Source organism: Rhinoraja longicauda, chromosome 2, assembly GCF_053455715.1.
Source record: "Rhinoraja longicauda isolate Sanriku21f chromosome 2, sRhiLon1.1, whole genome shotgun sequence".
Classification (NCBI taxonomy): domain Eukaryota; kingdom Metazoa; phylum Chordata; class Chondrichthyes; order Rajiformes; family Arhynchobatidae; genus Rhinoraja; species Rhinoraja longicauda.
Window position 1 is genome coordinate 32,122,158 of NC_135954.1, and position 20,450 is coordinate 32,142,607.

The 20,450-nt window shown below is 41.1% G+C and overlaps 1 protein-coding gene across 2 annotated transcripts in view; it reads right to left on the bottom strand.

Moving 5' to 3' along the window:
* LOC144603376 (zinc transporter ZIP12-like) overlaps window positions 1-20,450 on the bottom strand; it is a 55,757-nt gene that overhangs the window by 15,772 nt on the left and 19,535 nt on the right. Inside the window, exons 6-10 of one of the 2 annotated variants that reach the window (XM_078416536.1) lie at window positions 16,357-16,534; window positions 10,219-10,391; window positions 6,516-6,668; window positions 2,445-2,546; window positions 279-354 (exon numbers count right to left, since the gene is read on the bottom strand). In XM_078416536.1, the coding sequence (XP_078272662.1) occupies window positions 279-354; window positions 2,445-2,546; window positions 6,516-6,668; window positions 10,219-10,391; window positions 16,357-16,534 (682 nt within the window). Of the gene's footprint in view, window positions 1-278; window positions 355-1,338; window positions 1,369-2,444; window positions 2,547-6,515; window positions 6,669-10,218; window positions 10,392-16,356; window positions 16,535-20,450 lie in introns of those variants that run through there. The other variant, XM_078416543.1, reaches the window with a different exon arrangement.

The following is a 20,450-nucleotide window of genomic DNA, read 5'->3' on the forward strand; positions in this document are numbered from 1 at the left end:
CTAAGGAAATGGAGCACTATTTACTGTTTGTTGCTATTTGATCAAGAAATGATTGCTAGCATGATCTAATGTAAACAAAACAGTGTCTACACACCATTTATGCATCCAAATCTTATACAAATAACTCATAAGGTCATAAGGGATAAGAGCAGAATTAGGCCATTCGGCTATGACCTCTGGTCCTAGACTCTCCCACTATTGGAAACATCCTCTCCACATCCAACTCGTTTCTAAACTCCATGCGCGTGCCCTGAAATCATTGAAAATGATGTACTTACTTGGGTCATTTTCAGAATTACTGTCTATTGCATTGTCTGTAGGGTTTTCAACATTTTCTGAATCTTCTGGATTTCGCTGTTTTCAAAATGGGATAAAGTTAAAAATATATAACCAAGACTAGCTTGACAATCCTTTTAATGTCTTCCCTGCTAAACATACACAATCGATGTTATGGTGTTAGTTTGGATTAAATGATTGAATGACATTTTTATTCAGAGTGAAACAAGATAAATTTAAACATACCAAATGTAATTTTAATGGGGACACAAGAAAGTGCAGATCTTGGGCAAAACAGAAGGTGCCAGGTTAACTCAACGGGTCGGCCAGCACCCATGGAGAGAATGGATAAGCGATGTTTCGGATCGAGACCCTTCTTCAGACTGACTTTCCTGCTGAGTTACTCCAACACTTTGTGTTTTGTAATTTTAATGAAACTATTTGTACATAAAAAAAAACAATTTTACAAATATTCAGAAATAAAGGTGTGTCATATCGAAGTTTAAAAAAACTGGACGTAAACCTAACCATACCTTGAATAAATCAATGGGATTTGCAAGGAAGAGTTTTGATTCTATTAACATTTGTAAGTTAACAAATAAAATCTCAAATATACCTTTAGCAGAATATTTTTAAAATTGGGTATAACTCTGGAGTTTTGCAAATATAATTGGGATCTGATTGTAAATAAAGAGTTGATTTAACAGCAGTCACAAAATTCTGCAGTGAAGCAAAGGATAGATGCCTCTGTCAACACTTCCTGTGGGTCAGGAGGAGAGGGACCTCATTCCTGGTGGTTGACCCATGAAAGTCTTTGGTTAACTTTTCAGTAATTGCAGCCCCTTTCTATTTGCCCTTGCTGCAATCTTCGCCCTTCTTCGACCCTAATCTTTCCAACTTCCATCAGGTGCCGGGAACTCAGGGCAACTCAGTACAGCACAGGAGTGCAGCGGTAGTTGCTGCCTGACAGCACCAGAGACCTGGGTTTGACCTTGGATACATGTGCTGTCTATACAGAGCTTAGATGCTCTGGTTTAGGGCTTCATCCATGTAGCATCTTACCAGTTGCAGAGTAGAAATAGATTTGCCTCTCTCTGAGTGCTATTGAGGGCGTGCAGCATAGGTTTACTAGGTTAATTCCCGGAATGGCGGGACAGTCATATGTTGAAAGACTTAAGCGACTAGGCTTGAATACACTGGAATTTAGAAGGATGAGAGGGGATCTTATCGAAACTTATAAGATTATTAAGGGGTTGAACACGTTAGAGGCAGGAAACGTGTTCCCAATGTTGGGGGAGACCAGAACAAGGGGCCACAGTTTAAGAATAAGGGGTAGTCCATTTAAAACTGAGATGAGGAAAAACTTTTTCAGTCTGAGAGTTGTGAATCTGTGGAATTCTCTGCCTCAGAAGGCAGTGGAGGCCAATTCTCTGAATGCATTCAAGAGAGAGCTAGATAGAGCTCTTAAGGATAGCGGAGTCAGGGGGTATGGGGAGAAGGCAGGAACGGGGTACTGATTGAGAATGATCAGCCATGGTCACATTGAATGGGGAGAAGGGCCGAATGGCCTACTCCTGCACCTATTGACTATTGTACATTCTCTCTGTGACTGTGGGGTATTCTCCAGGTACTCTGGTGCTCCAGTTTCCTCCCACATTCCAAAGATGCTCTGGTTTGTAGGTTAATTGGCTTCTGTAAATTGTCCCTAGTGTGTAAGATAGAATTAAAGTACGGGTGATCGTGGCCAGCACAGATTCGATGGGTTGAAGGCCCTGTTTCCACGCTGTATCTCTAAAAAAACTCCTTACCCAAGGGTTGCTCCATTGGCCAGTTGCCAGGGCATTATTTTATTTTAAATACTCACTGACTGCATGACCTTAAAAATAAATTGTCATTTGTACCATAGAACTGACCTCAGTAAAAGTGTAGATCGGAACATGCTTGTTTTGCTATATCTTTGTCTTTCTGGTTAGTAAAGTTTACTTTTTTGGAAAATCAGGAGCACTGTAAATTAGGTCGAAGACAGTTTATATCCATTCTCCAATCTTTGGTCTGCTTGCATCACACTCCATTGATGGATACTAGTAAAATGTATTTTATCATGTTTACTGGCTTTATCCTACTGCTTGATCAAACTTAGGATAAGCTTCATCCATGTAGCATCTTACCAGTTGCAGAGTAGAAATAGATTTGCCTCTCTCTGATTGACTGTTCAGGTTGGACTCCATTGGAACATCATGCGAATGTGCCAAATGTCCTTTTCCAAATGTCTAAGTTGGGAGAAGGAAAGTATTGTTAAATTCCACCAGTATTTCACAGAGGCAAAATATTTGTGCATTTTCTTTAACTCGTTGATTGACAAGAATCACAGAGTGATGTTGCCCCTGCTGCTTACCCAGTTGGGGCTCAGATATGAAGTGGTATGAAATTAAAATCAGAATAGCCCAGAGTCTTCACTTGCCATTGATTCCAGAGCCCAGTTTTGAGACCTGCCTTCTGGCAGTAGGACTACCAGCTGAAACTAAGTGGAACAGCTTGCATAAGTACAAATGAGAGCATACGGTATCAGTGCTGTCATTGTTTTAGTCTGCCTTGCAACTGTTAAATGTGTAGGAAGGAACATCAGATGCTGGATTATACCAAAGCTAGACACAAAATGCTGGAGTAACGCAGCGGGTCAGGCAGCCTCCGGAGATAAAGAATAGGTGATGTTTCGGGTGGGAACCTTTCTTCAGACTGCAACTGTTAAATCCCACTGTCACTGAGGAATAATTAGTGATGCAAATGAAAATATCTTCAATGTTCTGCCTTTTCATCTATTAGTGAAGACGTAGATGAAATATATTCATCAGCTCCTGTCACTTATAGCTGGAAGGGCTTTTTGGAAAGCTTCCTCACAGCTGTTGAGTCATAGAGTCATAGAATTGTGCAGCATGGAATCAGGCCCGTCAGACAAGCGTGCCCACGCTGACCAACATGCCCTATCTACACTGTCAGCTTCACTGTCTGAACCCATCTGAGATATTATGCAGATGCTGCTACACATTCTGTAATTTTACAGCATGGGTCTACTTTAAGCAGTTGCCCCGAGTGATTCTACCTCTCTTGTAGGTTGCAATTGCAGGCTCTCGACAGGTGGTCACTACAGTGAGATTTCCAACTGGAACCACAGGTGCATGCTGACAGCAGTCAGACTGCATTAGAAGGGGCTGTGTGTGACAGTCTCACTGAGATTTCCATCATTTTCCTACACAGGAGAAGCACTGCAATGTGTCTGTTCCCCCGATCTCTAACAGTTAGTCTTTGGGAAGGACTTTAAGCAACCAAATCAACTGGGATCTTCTGTGAAAATTGGCATTGAGTCACTTTACAATTAATCAGCTGTACATCTCAACAGCACGGTGGCGCAGCAGTGTAGTTGCTGCCTTACAGCGCCAGAGACCCGGGTTCGATCCTGACTACTGGTGCTTGTCTGTACGGAGTTTGTACGTTCTCCCTGTGACCTGCGTGGGTTTTCTCCGGGAACTCTGGTATCCTCCCACACAACAAAGACGTACAGGTTTGTAGGCTAATTGGCGTGGTATAATTGTAAATTGTCCCTTGTGTGCAGGATAGCGTTAGTGTACGAGGATTGCTGGTCGGCGCGGACATGGTGGCCTGAAGGGCCTGTTTCTGTGCTGTATCTCTAAAAACTAAAATTAATTTCCCTTAGAATAAATGAAAATGAAGATCGACACATACAATGCATATCCAATTTAACACTTAAATGCTTTTCTCTTTTTTTCCCCAATTCTGACGAGGTGCCTTTGTTGCCAATGATGCTGTCTGAATTGCTGAGTATTTTTGCTGTTATTACCCTTAAAGTAAGTTACATTCACATAGAATGACTGTTTGCTTGGTTTGTGAAGTGAGACATAGATGTACGTAAAAAAATGGTTTGCTCACATTTCCAGTCTTGGAAATATGTGCTCAAGTTGGCACTAATGTCAAAACTGAAGTTGACCAAAAAAAAAATCATGATTCCAAGACATCCGTGCTTTGAGAAAACATTTACAAGCATTTGGAGATTTTGCGCGGGATGTTGTTTGTTAGGCAGGCAACAGCAACAACAATCCCATTATTTCATGGGCTTTATTTTACTAACTGATCAAACATAGGATAAGCTTAATCCATGTAGCACCTTACCAGATGCAGAGTAGGCATAGATTTGACTCTCGCTGATTGACTGTTCGTGTAGATTCATGGGAAGTAGGTCTAACTACCCTATGCATGCCTCTTATTATTTTCTGAACCTCTACAAAGTCGTCCCTCAGTCTCCTTCACTCCAAGGAAAATAAATGCAGCCTGATCAATCTGCCTCCATGCCTAATGTTCTCCAGTCAAGGCACCATTCTGGTTAATTAATTTCCTTGGCACTCTCTCCAGAGCAACCATATTCTTCTTGTACCATGGTGACAAGAACTGCACACAATAATCCAAGCGTGGTCGACCAATATTTTGTAATGTTGCGAAATACCCTCCCACATATTATATTCTCTGTGCTGACCTATAAATGCAATCATGCCATATGTCTTCACCCATCTATCAACCTGTATTGCCACTTTTGGGGAACAATGGATTGATTGATTGATACCTTATTGTCACATGTACTTGGTACAGTGAATTTCTTTGTTTTGCATACGATACACAAGTATACAAAGAGTCTACAAGAGTTTGTATAGGGCGCCTACAAAGTTATAAAAGTAACTTTCATCAATAGTCCTCAGTGACTTCCAACTCACTAGATATGTAAATATATAGTTACTATATATACCTATATTTCACTATATATTTTCAAAGAGCATAGTGGTTGTAGGTAGATATGTTTGGAGGTTCCTGACGAGTAGACTTCCGCAGGGATCTGTGCTGGGACCTCTGGTGTTTGTGATATATAAATGACTTAGACATAAATATATATTGGTTGGTGAGCAGGTTTGCTGACAACACCAAATTGGGAGGAGTTGCAGACAGTGAGGAATGCTGCCAGAGGAAACAACGGGATATGGACCAGCTGCAGAAATGGGTGGAGGAATGGCAGATGGAGTTTAACCCGAGCAAGTCTGAGGTGTTGCACTTAGGGAGGTTGAATGTAAGGAGAGAGTATACAGTTAATGGCAATTCCCTTAATAGCATTGATGTGCAGAGGGACCTTGGAGTCCACATTCATTGCTCACTAAAGGCGGCACCACAAGTAAACCACAAGTACTCCTTAAAGAAGGAGCATGGTATGCTTGCCTTCATTGCGAGGGTCATTGAATATAAGAGTCAGTAAGTTATGATTCAGTTCTACAGCACTGGTTAGGCTGGATTTGGAGGTTGCATAAACATTGTGGGCCAAGGGCCCATTCCTGTACTGTACTGTTATATGTTCTATGTTCTATATACTCTGAATGGACTTCCCAAAGTGCATCACCTCACACTTTCAAGAATTATCTTCCACTTGCCAATGGTATGGCTATCTCTCCATCTGATTCCGCGCTGTCTTTCGGCAAACTTCCTCGCTACAACGCCACTGACTTTCATGTTGTCTGTAGATTTATTCATCAGTCTTCCTACATTCTTATTCAAGTTGCTAATTTGGATCACTGACAGCACTGTTCATCACAGGCCACAGATTTCCATTGAAAAACCTTCTTTCCACGTCTAAGTTCTGCCTCCTATCACCAATCCAAATTTGGATCCAATTCTAGACACGTAATGCTGGAGTAACTCAGCGGGACAGGTAGCATCTCTGGAGAGAAGTAATGGGTGACATTGCGGGTCGAGACCCTTCTTCAGACGGTCCAATTCGCCAATTCTCCTTTGATTGCCTGTGTCTTTAACGTTCTGGAACAGGCCATCGAGTGCGGCCTTCTCAAAGTCTAATATATAGGCAACAGATACACAAGAGAATGCAGAATCCAGAACAAAAAAGAAAACTGATGGAGAAACGCAGTGGATGAAGCCGCATCTGTGGAGGCAAAGAGATGGTCAACGATCCCTTTGCTTCCATTGTTGCTACTTAACTCACTGAGTTCCTCCAACAGTTTTTATTTTGCTCCTTATGGATAACATCTTGCCTTCATCCATCTTTTGAGCTACCTAGTTGCTCAGAGGAATACCCAGATTTAACATAAATATTGAGTGAGCATTTCTTTCAATAACAATCTCAAGTCATGCAGAATTCATTTTTTTCAGAAAGCTTTCCTCTTTGATCTTACCTGACCTCTAACGGTTAAGATGAGTGAAAAAAGCTTTTCAATTAGGAAAAATACATATATTCCACCGAGTACAGTAAACATTTTCCAAATATATCCTTTGTTTTCATGAGAATGGCTGGTGGCTCCTTGCTCGTGTGTATGTAGACCAAGGACCTAAGATAAGAGAGAGAAGCAAAAATGAGATTTTAGTTTAGTTTAGAGATACACCATGGAACCAGGCCCTTCGGCTCACCAAGTCGGCACTGACCTTGGATCGCCAGTTCACACTATGTTATCCCACTTCTCATTTGCTCCCTGCACACTAGGGGCAATTTACAGAAGCCAATTAACCTACAAACCTACTTTGCATTCAAGAGAGAGCTCGATAGAGCTCTTAAGGATAGCGGAGTCAGGGAGTATGGGGAGAAGGCAGGAATGGGGTACTGATTGAGAATGATCAGCCATGATCACATTGAATGGTGGTGCTGGCTCAAAGGGCCAAATGGCCTACTCCTGCACCTATTGTCTATTGTCTATAAACCTGCATGTCTTTGGAATGTGGAAGGAAACTGAAGCACCCAGGGAAAACCCATACAGTCACAGGGTGAATGTACAAACTCCACACAGACAGCACCCGTAGTCAGGATTGGGTATCTGGTGCTTTGTGGAAGCAGCTCTACAGCTGTGCCACTGTGCCATCCTGAATTATTATTATTATTATTATTATTATGCTTAATTATTTGTGTCACTTTTTGAATTTAATCTCTGTTGGAATATATGCTAGGGAATATTAGTGAATCATTTTCATCTACAATATTTGGTATTGCCTTATCAATTCAAATATGTAGTCGAAGATTATCGAATAAGCCTAAAGCACATCCAAAATTGGTTCCTGGGCTGTTTCCAATGGAGGGGCTTTCCTGGCTGTTTGCTGACATAGCATTTTATGCAGATGAGTTCAAGTAGGTCTTGGAAAGAAGGTGGTGGGATGTTATGGATCCTTCGTGTCCTAGTTGAGCTCAGACCACTCTGCCTCGACTATGATTGTGTAGCCATCAATATTAATTCCATTTACTAGCACTTGGTCCTCAGCTTTGATCATCCATAGGCTGCTGCAAATATTTCTCAAATGTTGTGGGAGTCCACCACACTTTCAGGCAGGGTATTCCCAACCCCAAGCAGCCTCTGAATGAAAAAAATCCTTCCTTATGTCCATTCTAAAACACTTATACCTTACATAAACCAATGTCCTCTGGTTATAGAAAAAATTGTAATGGAAAAAAATTGCTGTTCTCCACCCAATTTATGGCCGTCATAATTTGTTACATCCCCATCCGATCTCCCATAACCTTTTCCAAGTCTATCCAGTCTCTCCTCATAACTGGGACAATAATCAGACTAGCTTTGTGGGAAAAGAAATGCAGTGAAAACCACCACCACGAAAAGCTGCCAATCCCAACCAAGGAACAGCTACCGCCTGGTCACAGGTGTGACTGGAAGACCTGGAAGTCCCTCAATAGGCTTCGTACAGGGATGGGCCAATGCAAGACCAATATGCGCAAATGGGGCTATGCAGATGTGGCAGACAGAATGTGAATGTGGAACATCTGTACAATCCATGCCACATCTACTAAGATGCCCATTTGGTGAACAATGCTGCCTGGAAGATCTAGCGGTGACAAACAAAAGAAGACCTGGCTCGAAGGGCCAAATGGCCTCCTCCTGAACCTATTTTCTATGTTTCTATGTTTAAGACTGGGACAATCCATCCCAGGCAAAATTCCAATAAATCTACAGAGGGTGTGGGAGTTGACGTTGGGGAATGGGGTGGGCTGTAATGGTGACAAGACGTTACAGCAGTGTGAGTGAGTGACCAATCATGAGGATACATCAAATGGCCTCAGTGCAACAATAAAATTTCCAAAATTGTCTCAGGCTTCTCATTGGACACACAAAGGTAATTCGTAAGGTCTTCATTAATTTTGGTCTTGGTTTATTGCCCAAATGGATTGGAAGCATTTTAGGACATTCTGAGGCTGTGAATAACATTTATGCAAGACCTCAGATTTTTCCCTTTTTATCCCTTAATTAACAAGGCAATTAATACAACATGAATGCAAGGTAGCTTTTGACATATTTAAGAGTCAAGAATTTTTAATTGTTAGATGTACTGAAACAGAGCAATGAAATTCTGACATGCAGCAGCACAACAGGTTTAAAAACACAATACTCATAACAACATAACAAACAAACAAAAATAATGTTCAATAAATAAAACACCTAATATAGTGCCAAATAAAACAAAGCCCGGTTAGGTTTATGTTTAGGTTTATTACTGTCACATGTACCCTCTTCAGGCTGACGTCCCTGCTGAGTTACTCCAGCACTTTGTGTCTTGTAATTTTAATGAAACTATTTTTACATTAAAAACTAATAAACTAAACTAAACTAAGAAGTAGAAACAGAAAGCCACTTCCAAGCCATGGTCATTTACCTGCAAAAATCTAGTCTTTAATACCAATTCACTCTCTGCCTTTTTGTACAATATATTTAATGAGTGCCATTTTTCTAACATACTGATTTTCCAAATGGGAACCAATTTTCCCAGCGTGTACTGTCATCTGAGATTGCTGGTTACAGTGATGTGCACACAGGAAATCTGTTGTAAATTTGAACTAAAGTAAAATTATTTTCGACCCGAAGGCCTATAAGATATTTTATTTTCTTTAAACCATCTTTGACCTTGATAATTCATGCTGCCTTGGAAAAGCAGTCAATGTAATTAGAGAACATTTGCATCCCCCGTCATTCTCGTTTCTCCCCTCTCCCGTTGGACAGAAGATATAAAAGCTTGAAAGCACAGAATATCATATTCATGAATCGCTTTATTTACGTTGTTATCAGACTACTGAATGGCCCTCTCATTGGCGAAGGCCATAGAGGCAAGGAAATGCAGATGCTGGTTTACCATAGAAGACACGATGTGCAGAAGCAACTCAGTGGGTCAGACAGCATCTGTGAGAACATGGATAGGTGACGTTTCAGGTCAGGACTCTGCTTCAGACTCCATGGGTGTAGTCCAATTTCCCAACCTACGTTATTGTGGCCCGTGCACTTTTTTCACTTATCTGCATTTTCTCTGTAATTGTAATGCAAAAATGCTAGAGCACTATATTCTGCACTTTGGTATTTTACTCCTTGCACAACCTCTTGTACTTGCGTAATGGTTTGATTGTACTCATGTACAGTATAATTTAACTGAATAGTAGACAAAATGATTTGCACTGTATCTCGATACACGTGACAATAATAAACCAATACCAATAATTAAATGTACTTGCTATCTCTCAGCAGTCATGGCTTCTTGTCACATGCATTTTAATTTAGTTTAGAGTTTAGTTTAGAGATACAGCGTGGAAACAGGCCCTTCGGCCCACCGAGGCTGCACGGAGTAGCAATCCCCATTCATTAACGCTATCCTACACATTAGAGACAATTTACAATCTTTGCCGAAGCCAATTAACCAATGTACATCTTTGGAGTGTGGGAGGAAACCTGAGAACCCAGGGGAAACCCACGCAGTCATAGAGAGAATGTACAAACGCTACAGACAGCACCCGTAGTCAGAATCGAAACCGGGTCTCTGGCACTATAAGTCAGTAGCTCTACCAGTACGCCACCATAACACAATTTCTTATGTCTAAACAAATATAACATTACTCACCTGTGGCAAGAGATGTAACAATGCATCACCTGACATAGTTCCGACTGCTATCCCAACAAACAGCTGCAGGATGAGCTGGTATGTCTGTTTGCAAGAGTTGAAAATCAGTAGGGTGATGCCACACATGGAGCTCACTGTAATTATCAAGACAGCCACTGTACTGTATCCATATTCTGGAAGCAGAAAGCAACAATTGGTGCTTTTGGAACATGAATATAGTCAAGAAACAAAGACAATTTTTTCCCCAAAATCTGAAACCTAATTTATTAAATACAGAGGTTAATCCTATCAAAAATTAGCAACATGAGACACAATGGTTGAGACTCAAAATAAAGTTGGGTTTTAATAGATATTCGTTGTTCAAGTTGGAAGAACTGTGTGATGTAGCTGACTGCAAGAAGATTTCTAAAAGTAATGGAATCTCATTATACTGTGTGATACAGATCAAGAAGTTTCCAATTTTATCCCCATTTGATGCAATGGTAGTGGGAAAGGTTCCCACAACAGGCAACTTTTTTACAAAAATACCAGCATTTCAACCTCTTTTCTTAATGAGGCAGTGATTCCAAGTAAAACAAGAACTGTCACCTTTCCTGCACTTCTGCCTCTCATTTCTTCTTCATTCACCGACAATAATCGCACATATGTATCTGAATTTAAAAGTGATGAGGAATTTCAGCATTTTTTAATAGCAAATAAGGATTAATAAATATGTTGACAAAACAATAAAATTTGACCGTCAATGGAATCAGTGAAAGTTTCTTTTGTGAATGTCAGATAATGAAAATATTTCATAATGCAAAAAATGAAATTCTCCACTGAGATTCACTGTTTGTGCTTGAATGCAAATATTGTTTTTCTTTCTGCTACCACCATTGTAATCCCTTCAGGCTCAGAGGCCAACGGTTTGAATGTTATAATAAGAAAAACATAAGAGCCTTTTGTAAATAAGGTAATTCCCAATCCCTGCTCTTCACGGATACAAATGCTGTTGGATTCTGTAAGAAGTATGTGCCTGTGGTTACCTAGAGATATCCCATCCTCCTGCATATCACTTCTCAATACACTTCAAATCGTGAAACTTTCAAGTACAACTTATAAAACACAAAATAGCCTCGGGACAGGACTGGGGAGCTTAGCTTCTTCTGAAACTAGGGTAGAACTTGGTTCCCTAGTGCCAGTTCTACTTACAGTGAGGTTATGTGTAAAGGCTTGCTCTGATGGAAACTAGGTAAACAAACAGAATTAATCTCCAAATAAATGGAAGTTATAACTGAACAACCATGCACAAGTCAGCCCCTCTGGGAACCAATCGGGATGGTGCCAAGATTTATTATGGGCAGCAGGATGTAAGGGATGGGCTGGCTGTGATACAGTCTAATAATACAAGGGTCTACATTTAACATCCCCATACGTGGAATTAAAATAGTTAGATGGAATCATTTATGGCCTGCTGTAAATAAAAACCACAGATACTGTCAATTTATTGTGAAAACCCACTTGGTTCAGCAATGCTCACTTAGTCTGGTCTACATATGGTTCCAGTTCTACACTGCAGGATGGCTCCAAAATTTCTCAGGGAAAACTAGGAAGGGTAATAATTGCCTTTTCAGTACCCTTCATGCGCCAAGTAGAAAAACACTCTTGAGAATTTCAAAACTATTATTGCTAAATAATATTTAGAATAGTATTTACCCCACACTAGGATTAGCTCACATGTAGCAATATTACATTTCTTTTATAAAGGGACTTGGGAGTGCTGGTGCAGGATTCCCAAAAAGTTAATTTGCAAGTTGAATGGGGAGTAAGGAACACAAACACAATGCACTTATTTCGAGAGGACTAGAATATTAAAACAGGGATGTAATGCTGAGGCTTTATCAGGCACTGCTCTGACTGTATTTGGAGTATTGTGAGCAGTTTTGCGCCCCAAATAGAGTCATAGATTCTTAAAGCGTGGAAACAACCCTTCGGCCCAACTTGCCCATACCGGCAACAGGTCCCATCTACACTAATCCCACCTGTCTGCATTTGGCCCATACAGTTGTACCGGGCCCTGGTGAGACCGCACCTGGAGTACTGTGTGCAGTTTTGGTCTCCAAATTTGAGGAAGGATATTCTTGCTATGGAGGGCGTGCAGCGTAGGTTCACTAGGTTAATTCCCGGAATGGCGGGACTGTCGTATGTTGAAAGGCTGGAGCGATTGGGCTTGTATACACTGGAATTTAGAAGGATGAGGGGGGATCTTATTGAAACATATAAGATAATTAGGGGATTGGACACATTAGAGGCAGATAACATGTTCCCAATGTTGGGGGAGTCCAGAACAAGGGGCCACAGTTTAAGAATAAGGGGTAGGCCATTTAGAACGGAGATGAGGAAGAACTTTTTCAGTCAGAGGGTGGTGAAGGTATGGAATTCTCTGCCTCAGAAGGCAGTGGAGGCCAGTTCGTTGGATGCTTTCAAGAGAGAGCTGGATAGAGCTCTTAAGGATAGCGGAGTGAGGGGGTATGGGGAGAAGGCAGGAACGGGGTACTGATTGAGAGTGATCAGCCATGATCGCATTGAATGGCGGTGCTGGCTCGAAGGGCTGAATGGCCTACTCCTGCACCTATTGTCTATTGTCTATTGTCTATTGTCTATTGTCTATCCCTCTGAACCTGTCCTATCCATGTACCTGTCTACATTTTTCTTAAACGTTGCGATAGTACTTGCCTCAACTACTTCCTCTGGCAGCTCATTCCATACACCTTCCACCCTTTGCTGAAAAAATGATCCCTCAGGTTCCTATTAAATCTTTCCTCCCTCACGTTAAACCTATGTCCTCTGGTTTTTGATTCCCCTACTCTGGACATAAGACTCTGTGGGTCTACCCAATCTATTTCTCTCATGATTTTGTACACCCCCTCATCCTCCTGCACTCTGAGGAACAGAGTTCTAGCCTGCTCAACCTCTCCCTACAGCTTAGGCCTTCGAGTCCTGGCAACATCCTCGTAAATCCTCTCTGCACCCTCTCCAGCTTGACAACATCTTTCCTATAACATGGTGCCAAAACTCACAGTACTCTAAATGTGACCTCACCAACATCTTAAACAACTGTAACATGACTTCCCAACTTCTATACTCAATGCTCTGCTTGATGAAGGCCAATGTGCCAAAAGCCTTTTTGACCACCCTATCTACCTGTAATGCCACTATTAATGAACTATATACCTGTACTCCTAGATCCTTCTGCTCTACAACACTCCCCTACTGTTCACTCTGTAGGTTCTCCCCATGATAGTGCTCCCAAAATGCAACACCTCACATTTCTCTGTATTAAATATCTTTTTTTTTTTTTTGAATAAATTTTTTTTTTTGAATAAATTTTTTATTGGAGATAGGTACATCACCTGTTTACATCTTTACAGTCATACATTTTTAAATTGATAATATTGTCAATTATTATTATATTGTATTAAATATCTGAGGAAGGATGTGCTGGCTTTGGTGAGGGTCCAGAGGTTTATGAGAATGATCTCAGGAATGATTGGGCTGACATATGATGAGAGGATACTTTCACAAGTGGGAGAGTCTAGGACCAGAGACTCATGGACTCAGAATAAAAGGAAGTTCCTGTGGAAAGGAGATGAGGAGGAAATTATTTAGTCAGAAGGTGGCGAATCTGTGTAATTCATTGCCATAGACGGCTGTTTTTTTAAAGCAGATTTTTTTAAAGGCGGAGATTAACAAATTCTTGATTAGTAAGGGGGTCAGGGGTTATGGGGAGAAGGCTGGAGAATGGAGTTGAGAGGGAAAGATAGATCAGCTATGATTGAATGGTGGAGTAGACTTGATGGGCCAAATGGCATAATTCTACTCCTATAACTTCTGAATTTAAGAACTTAAATTTGCATGTGCAAAATATTGGGAATATGGAACAGGTTCATCAGCATCTGTGAAGAAAAAAAGCCTGTTCACAATTTAAATGGTAACATTTCATTTCTATAAAGTGGCTTTGCAGACAATGCTAACGTGTTTTCCCTTTATGGATGCTGATGGATATGCTGTTAATTAACTGAATTTTCTGTTTTACTATCACTTTTTTGTTTCTAATCTCACCTTCCTTCTCAGTTCTGTGCTTTCTTCGACCAGAGATGAAAAATCTGTGCATTAACTTTTGGCAGCTTTTTAACAATTATTTTTGGACTTGCTGACTAAACAGATATTTATTACCTATCCCTAGTTGGCCTAAGAATAGTGTAACCCTATCGGTGAATGTGTGGAGTTATATATACTCTCAGATGGTAAGTTTCATACTGTGAAGGATAAATATTTAAGAGGTACAATATTCAAGTCCTGATTCTGTATTTCAGTCCACTTACAGGATTTTCAACTGATTTGTTGATTACAAAGCTTTGCTTATATCAGCAGAGTCATGACTAGAGAAGAGGAATAATTAATTTATTTTATAATAACAAGGAAATGCAGATGCAGTTTATACCAAAGATAGACACAAAGTGCTGGAGTAACTCAGCTGAGCTACTCCAGCACTTTGTGTCTATCTTTAGTTTATTTTGTTGACTTATAAATAGAAAAGGAATTATTAGATTAATGCTTTGTTTCTTTAAATCACGTAATTTATATTTTCTGGTTAGAAATAATTTTTAACTTGAATCATAGTTTCTTAGATATAGGCATGGTTCTGAAATCTTCATTTTTTGAACAATTTGTATTTTTCATTTTTCATTTTCGGCAGCTGGTAGAGATGCTGCCTCACAGCACCAGAGACCTGGGTTCAATCATGACTCCAAGTCCTGCCTGTGTGCAGTTAGCACATTTTTTCTGTGACCGCATGGGTTTCCTCTCGGTGCTCCGTGTTTCCTCCCACATCACAAAGATGTGTAGGTTTGTAAGTTAATTGACCTCTGTAAACCCTAATGTGTGGGAAGTTGATGAGAAAGTGTGATAACATAGAACTAGTGTGAAGGGATGATCGATGGTCGGCACGGACTCGGTGGGCTGAAGGACCTGTTTCCATGCTGTATCTAACAAACTATCAATCAAAACCAAGTTCTTTTATGAAGCAGGGTGGTTTATTTCATATTGGTCTGCTTATATGTATGTGATCCAAAGTGCTCTTCATTGCTCATCGTTGCTCTTCTTCAAATTTAGTACCAGTGTAGATGGGCCATCTTAGACGGCACAGATGAGTTAAGCTGAAAGGCCTGTTTCCATGTAATAACAAGGAACTGCAGATGCTGGTTTATACCAAAGATGGACACAAGATGCTGGAGTAACTCAGCGGGTCAGGCAGCATCGTTGGAAAAATTGGATAGGTGACATTTCGGGTTGAGGGTTGGACCCAAAACGTCACTTATCCATTTTCTCCAGAGATGATGAGTTACTGGACCTGTAACCTGGACCTGTATTTTGGACCTGTTTCCATGCTGTATGACTCTATGACTGTAATGAGGAAGGCCAGCATGGCAAATATCTTATTTCACCATCCTGTCTACCTGTGGTGCGATTTTCAGAGAACCATGTTCTTGTACTCCTCAGTCCCTCTGCTTTACAACACTTCCCAGGTTGAAATGCTGGCATTTTATAGAACAGTTGACTGTTGAGGTTGGCATTTCTACTCTTGTCATTTCACTAGTTTTTACTGCTACTTTATTAGAGCATGAATCCAATAGAGTCTGATTCCAATTACTTGCAACAATTCAAATAGAGTTTCTATTGCTGAACTGTGCAGAAGGACAACTTGCAACAAGCAGAGTAATACGTTGATTAATTAATCCCAAATGTTATAGCTATAACCTGCAGCAGTTTCAGCAGTTACATTTGAAGTAAATTGCATGTTTTGAAATATTGCTTTGTTATTTTCATTGCTGGCTTCTTTATTGACAAAATTGTAGAAATTAATTTTCAGATCTAGCTACGAAATTTCACAGAATTATTCCTTCCTACATGCGAGAAAGATTTGAAGGAATTATTTCAAATAAATCTGCCAGAGTCTGGCTTTGAGCGTAATTGAAAAGAATGTGACAAACATGTGGCTGGTTAACCCTACTACAGACAGAAGAAATTGATGTGTACATTGATTTTACCATTGCATTCTGCCAGAACATCAAAACCACGTTATTCTGCATAACTTACTCTCAGTATTAGTTGGAAGGACCATGGATTGTGCATATTCCCAGCCACCATGTTGACAAGCTCCACTCAGCAGTTGTTGAACAATAGCTGGGCTGATCTGATCAAAGTGGTCTTTTGATATTACAGATTCACTCCCATTTAAGAAGATTCCAACGAGCTGGTCCGCAGAAAAGCAAACCTAATTGAGGGAACATGACAATCAATTCCTCTGACATTGAAGATTTTAAAAAAATTGCTTAAATCACAAATTTCAGAAAGCTACATCAGACATGGACATTTCACATAACACCAATAACATTTTCCTGCAAAGCAGACAAACAGAGTTAGTGCAGCTCAGGTTCTTGATAATCCTTGTAATGCTGGGCGACCTCAATAACCCTTTCATTCTGGTGGCAACCACAGTGATTAGGACCGGGTTACATAGAGCTGGAAAATTATCCATATCCAACGCTTCATTATTTTGGTGGGTTCTTCCGTTGAGTTGAGTAGAGTGAAATATGAATCCAATCTGTCTCATTGACACCAATCCAGGCATGGGAAGGTACCGAGTGAGGTGGGGCAGTGCGCTTCTCAGTCAGAGGATGTGATGCCTCTTGTTTAATTGTTTTCTAATTACTTTGCATTTTTAATGTTTCCTGATTAATGAAAACAATATTAATTGTGGAATCATTTAACCATTGCAGCACAATGCATTAAGTGGCATCATAGCAGAAGAGCACAGGAGTCACTGAGATATAATTAACGTAGACATAGAAAAGTACAGCACAGGAAAAGTCCCTTCAGCCCCCTATGTCTGTGCTGAACATGATGCCAAACTAAACCAAGCTCATCTGCCTGCATATGATTCATATACGTCAATTCCCTGCATGTCTAAGATGTGCCAATCTGAAAGCCTCTTTGATGCCACTGTCGTGCCTGCTTCCACCACCATCCCTGACAGCATGTTCCGGGACCCTTTTATACACCCTCTGTGTATAAAAACCTCGTCCTGCATATCTCCTTTGAACATTACCCCTGTGGAATAGTGTGGGGGAATTTGGGGGGAGAGTATTGTTACTGCTTGTTCAGACCTGTTCTATGGTATGTTGGGAGCCTCCATTTATAATGGCCCTGGAATAGTGAGATGCAGTATGGACTGCCATCCAGCTAAATTGCTAATCCTATTTTTGCTGCTCTATATTGTGTAAAAAAGTGGATTTTAACGGAATTCAAGGAATTGCAAATAGGCCTAAATTGGATATCAGCTTGCAAGACGTTGATAGATTAAGAATGACCTGCTATTTGAAGACAATTTGTTATTAAGATTTTGCAGTGGATGGCATTCCCCAATGTTTCTTATGTAGGAAGGAACTGCAGATGCTGGTTTACAACGAAGATAGACAAGTTTCCCAAGGAGAAAAGGAATAGGTGACGTTTTGGGTCGAGACCCTTAATCTGACTTGTCTAAAACGTCTCCAGAGATGCTGCCTGAACCGCTGAGTTACTCCAGCATTTTGTGTCTATCCCCAATGTTCCTTCCTCTTCACTGTAGGACTGGAAAGAAGAATGTGAAACTTTGAACAGTAATTAGAATCACAGGCTCATACAGTATGGAATCAGGTCCTTCGGCCCAACTCACCCATGTCAACCAAGTTGCGTATCTGAGCAAGTCCTATTTACCTGTGTTTAACCCACATCCCTCGAAACCATTCCTAATCATGTGCCTGTCCAAATATATTTAGAACATTATAATTGCACCTGCCTGTACCATGGTATGTATCCACTGCCATCTGTGCGGAAAAAAACCTGCCCTTCAGATCCCCATTAAATCTTTTGCCTCTTACCTTAAATCTCTACCCTCACATTTTAGTCACATTCCCACTCTGAAAAAAAAAACTGTGGCCATCCACATTATCTCTGCCTCTCATGATTTTATATACATTTATTTAGGAATTCCAATTGTTGAAGACATTTGTTAGTGAATTTCCAGTGAGATCCCAAGGCAAGAAATCTTGCAGAAAATGTAGAAACAAAAGACTGCAGATGCTGGTTAATACACAAAAGGACACAAAAGTGCTGTAGTATCTCAGCAGGTCAAGCAGCTTCTCTGGGAAGCATGGATAGGTGACATTTTAGGTTGAGACCTTTCTTCTGATAATTGTCAGGCGGTGGGGGAAAGAAAAAAGCTGGAAATGGGGAGAGGCAGGATAAAATATGACATGTAATAGGCCGGCACAGGCAAAGGGGATTTTTGTAGGAAGGAACTGCAGATGCTGGTTTAAACCGAAGACAGACACAAAAAGCTGGAGTAACTCAGCGGGACAGGCAGCATCTCTGGAGAGAAGGAATGCGCGATGATTCGGGTCAAGACCCTTCTGCAGGCTGAAAGCCGCGGTAAAGGGAAACGAGAGATATAGACGATAATGTAGAAAGATATAAAACAATGAATGAAAGATATGCAAAAAAGTAACGATAATAAAGGAAACAGGCCATTGATAGCTGTTTGTTGGGTGAGAATGAGAAGCTGGTGCGACTTGGGTGGGGGAACGATGTAGAGAGAGGGAATGCAGCGGTTATTTGAACTTAGAGAAATCAAGATTCATACCACTGGGTTTTAAGATGCCCAAGCGAAATATAAGGTGCTGTTCCTCCAATGTGCGTTTAGCCTCACTCTGACAATGGAGGAGCCACAGGCAGAAAGGTCTGTGTGGGAATGATAAGGTGGATTAAATTGTTTAGCAATCGGGAGATCAGATAGGTCCAGGCGGACTGAGTGAAGGTGTTCAGCGAAACGGGATCTTTTGACAGGCAGATGGTTTGAGTGGGGGGGGGGGGTGGGTGTTGAGGCGTTGAAGGGAGAAACGGGTGGGAGTCCAGAAAAGGACAAAGGGTGGGAAGGGGGGTGAGGAGAAGAGGGGGGGGGGGGTGAAGGAAAAGAGGGGGTGGATCTGTTAAAGGTTATTTAAAATTGGAGAATTTAACGTTCATACCTTCGGGTTGTAAGCTATGCAATCGGAGTATGAGGTGCTGTTCCTGCAGTTTGTGTGTAGCTTCACTCTGACAATGGAGGAGGCCTAGGCCAGAAAGGTCAGCGTGGGAATGGGAGGGAAGTTAAAATGGTTAGCAACTGGGAGATCTAGCAGGTTTTGGTGGACCGAGCATAAGTGTTCAGCGAAACAGTTATCGAGTCTATGCTTGGTCTTGTCTATGTACAAGAAGCCATATCAGAAACACAGGATTCAATAGGAGGTGCACGTGAACCTCTGTCTCACCTGGAAGGGCTGCTGGGGTCCGTGGATGGAGGTGAGGTAGCAGACATGGGAACAGGTGTTACAACTACTGTGGTTGCAGTGGAAAGTACCTGAGAAGGGGGTGGTTTGGATGGGAAGGGATGAGTGAACCAAGGAATTGCGGAGGGAGCGGTATCTGTAGAAGGTGGAAAACAGTGGAGATGGGAAGACGTGACTATTGGTGGAATCACATTGGAGATGACAGAAATGTCAGAGTATGATGCGTTGGATGCGGAGGCTGGTGGGGTGAATGTATTTACCATAAGCACATTGCATTTGGTTCATTTCAAATATTTGAATATTCCATAGTTCATATATTTTTAAACTAAAAGTGAAAAAGATGAACATTTTGAATTATCAGTAGTTACAACAAAGCATTTACGAAGTCAAAAGACATATTTTATGAGTGCAGAAGTCAGGAAGCATTGATCCAATTATTTGGAGCCCTGGTGATACAGCAAAGACTGCTGGCATGTGGCATCAACAAAGAGCTATCTGTTGACCTAAGGAAGCGAGACGATGAAAACAACCCTCAGCTCATTAGCAGAGCTGCTGTGGAAATGGTTGACAGCTTCTTATTCATCCATATCACCGGCAACCTAGCCTTGTCTCTTCACACTGAAGTAATGATCAAGAAAGTACAGCAGCGTATTTACTTGCTCCTGAGAAGACCTAATAGGTCCAGGAGGACTCTCTGAAATGTCTACAGATGCAGTGTAGAATATATTCTGATGGGTTACACATCAGCCTGGTATGGTAACTTCCCTGTCCTTGGTCACCTGAACCTACAGAAAGTATTTCTGCTGACTGGATTGTATTGTCTTT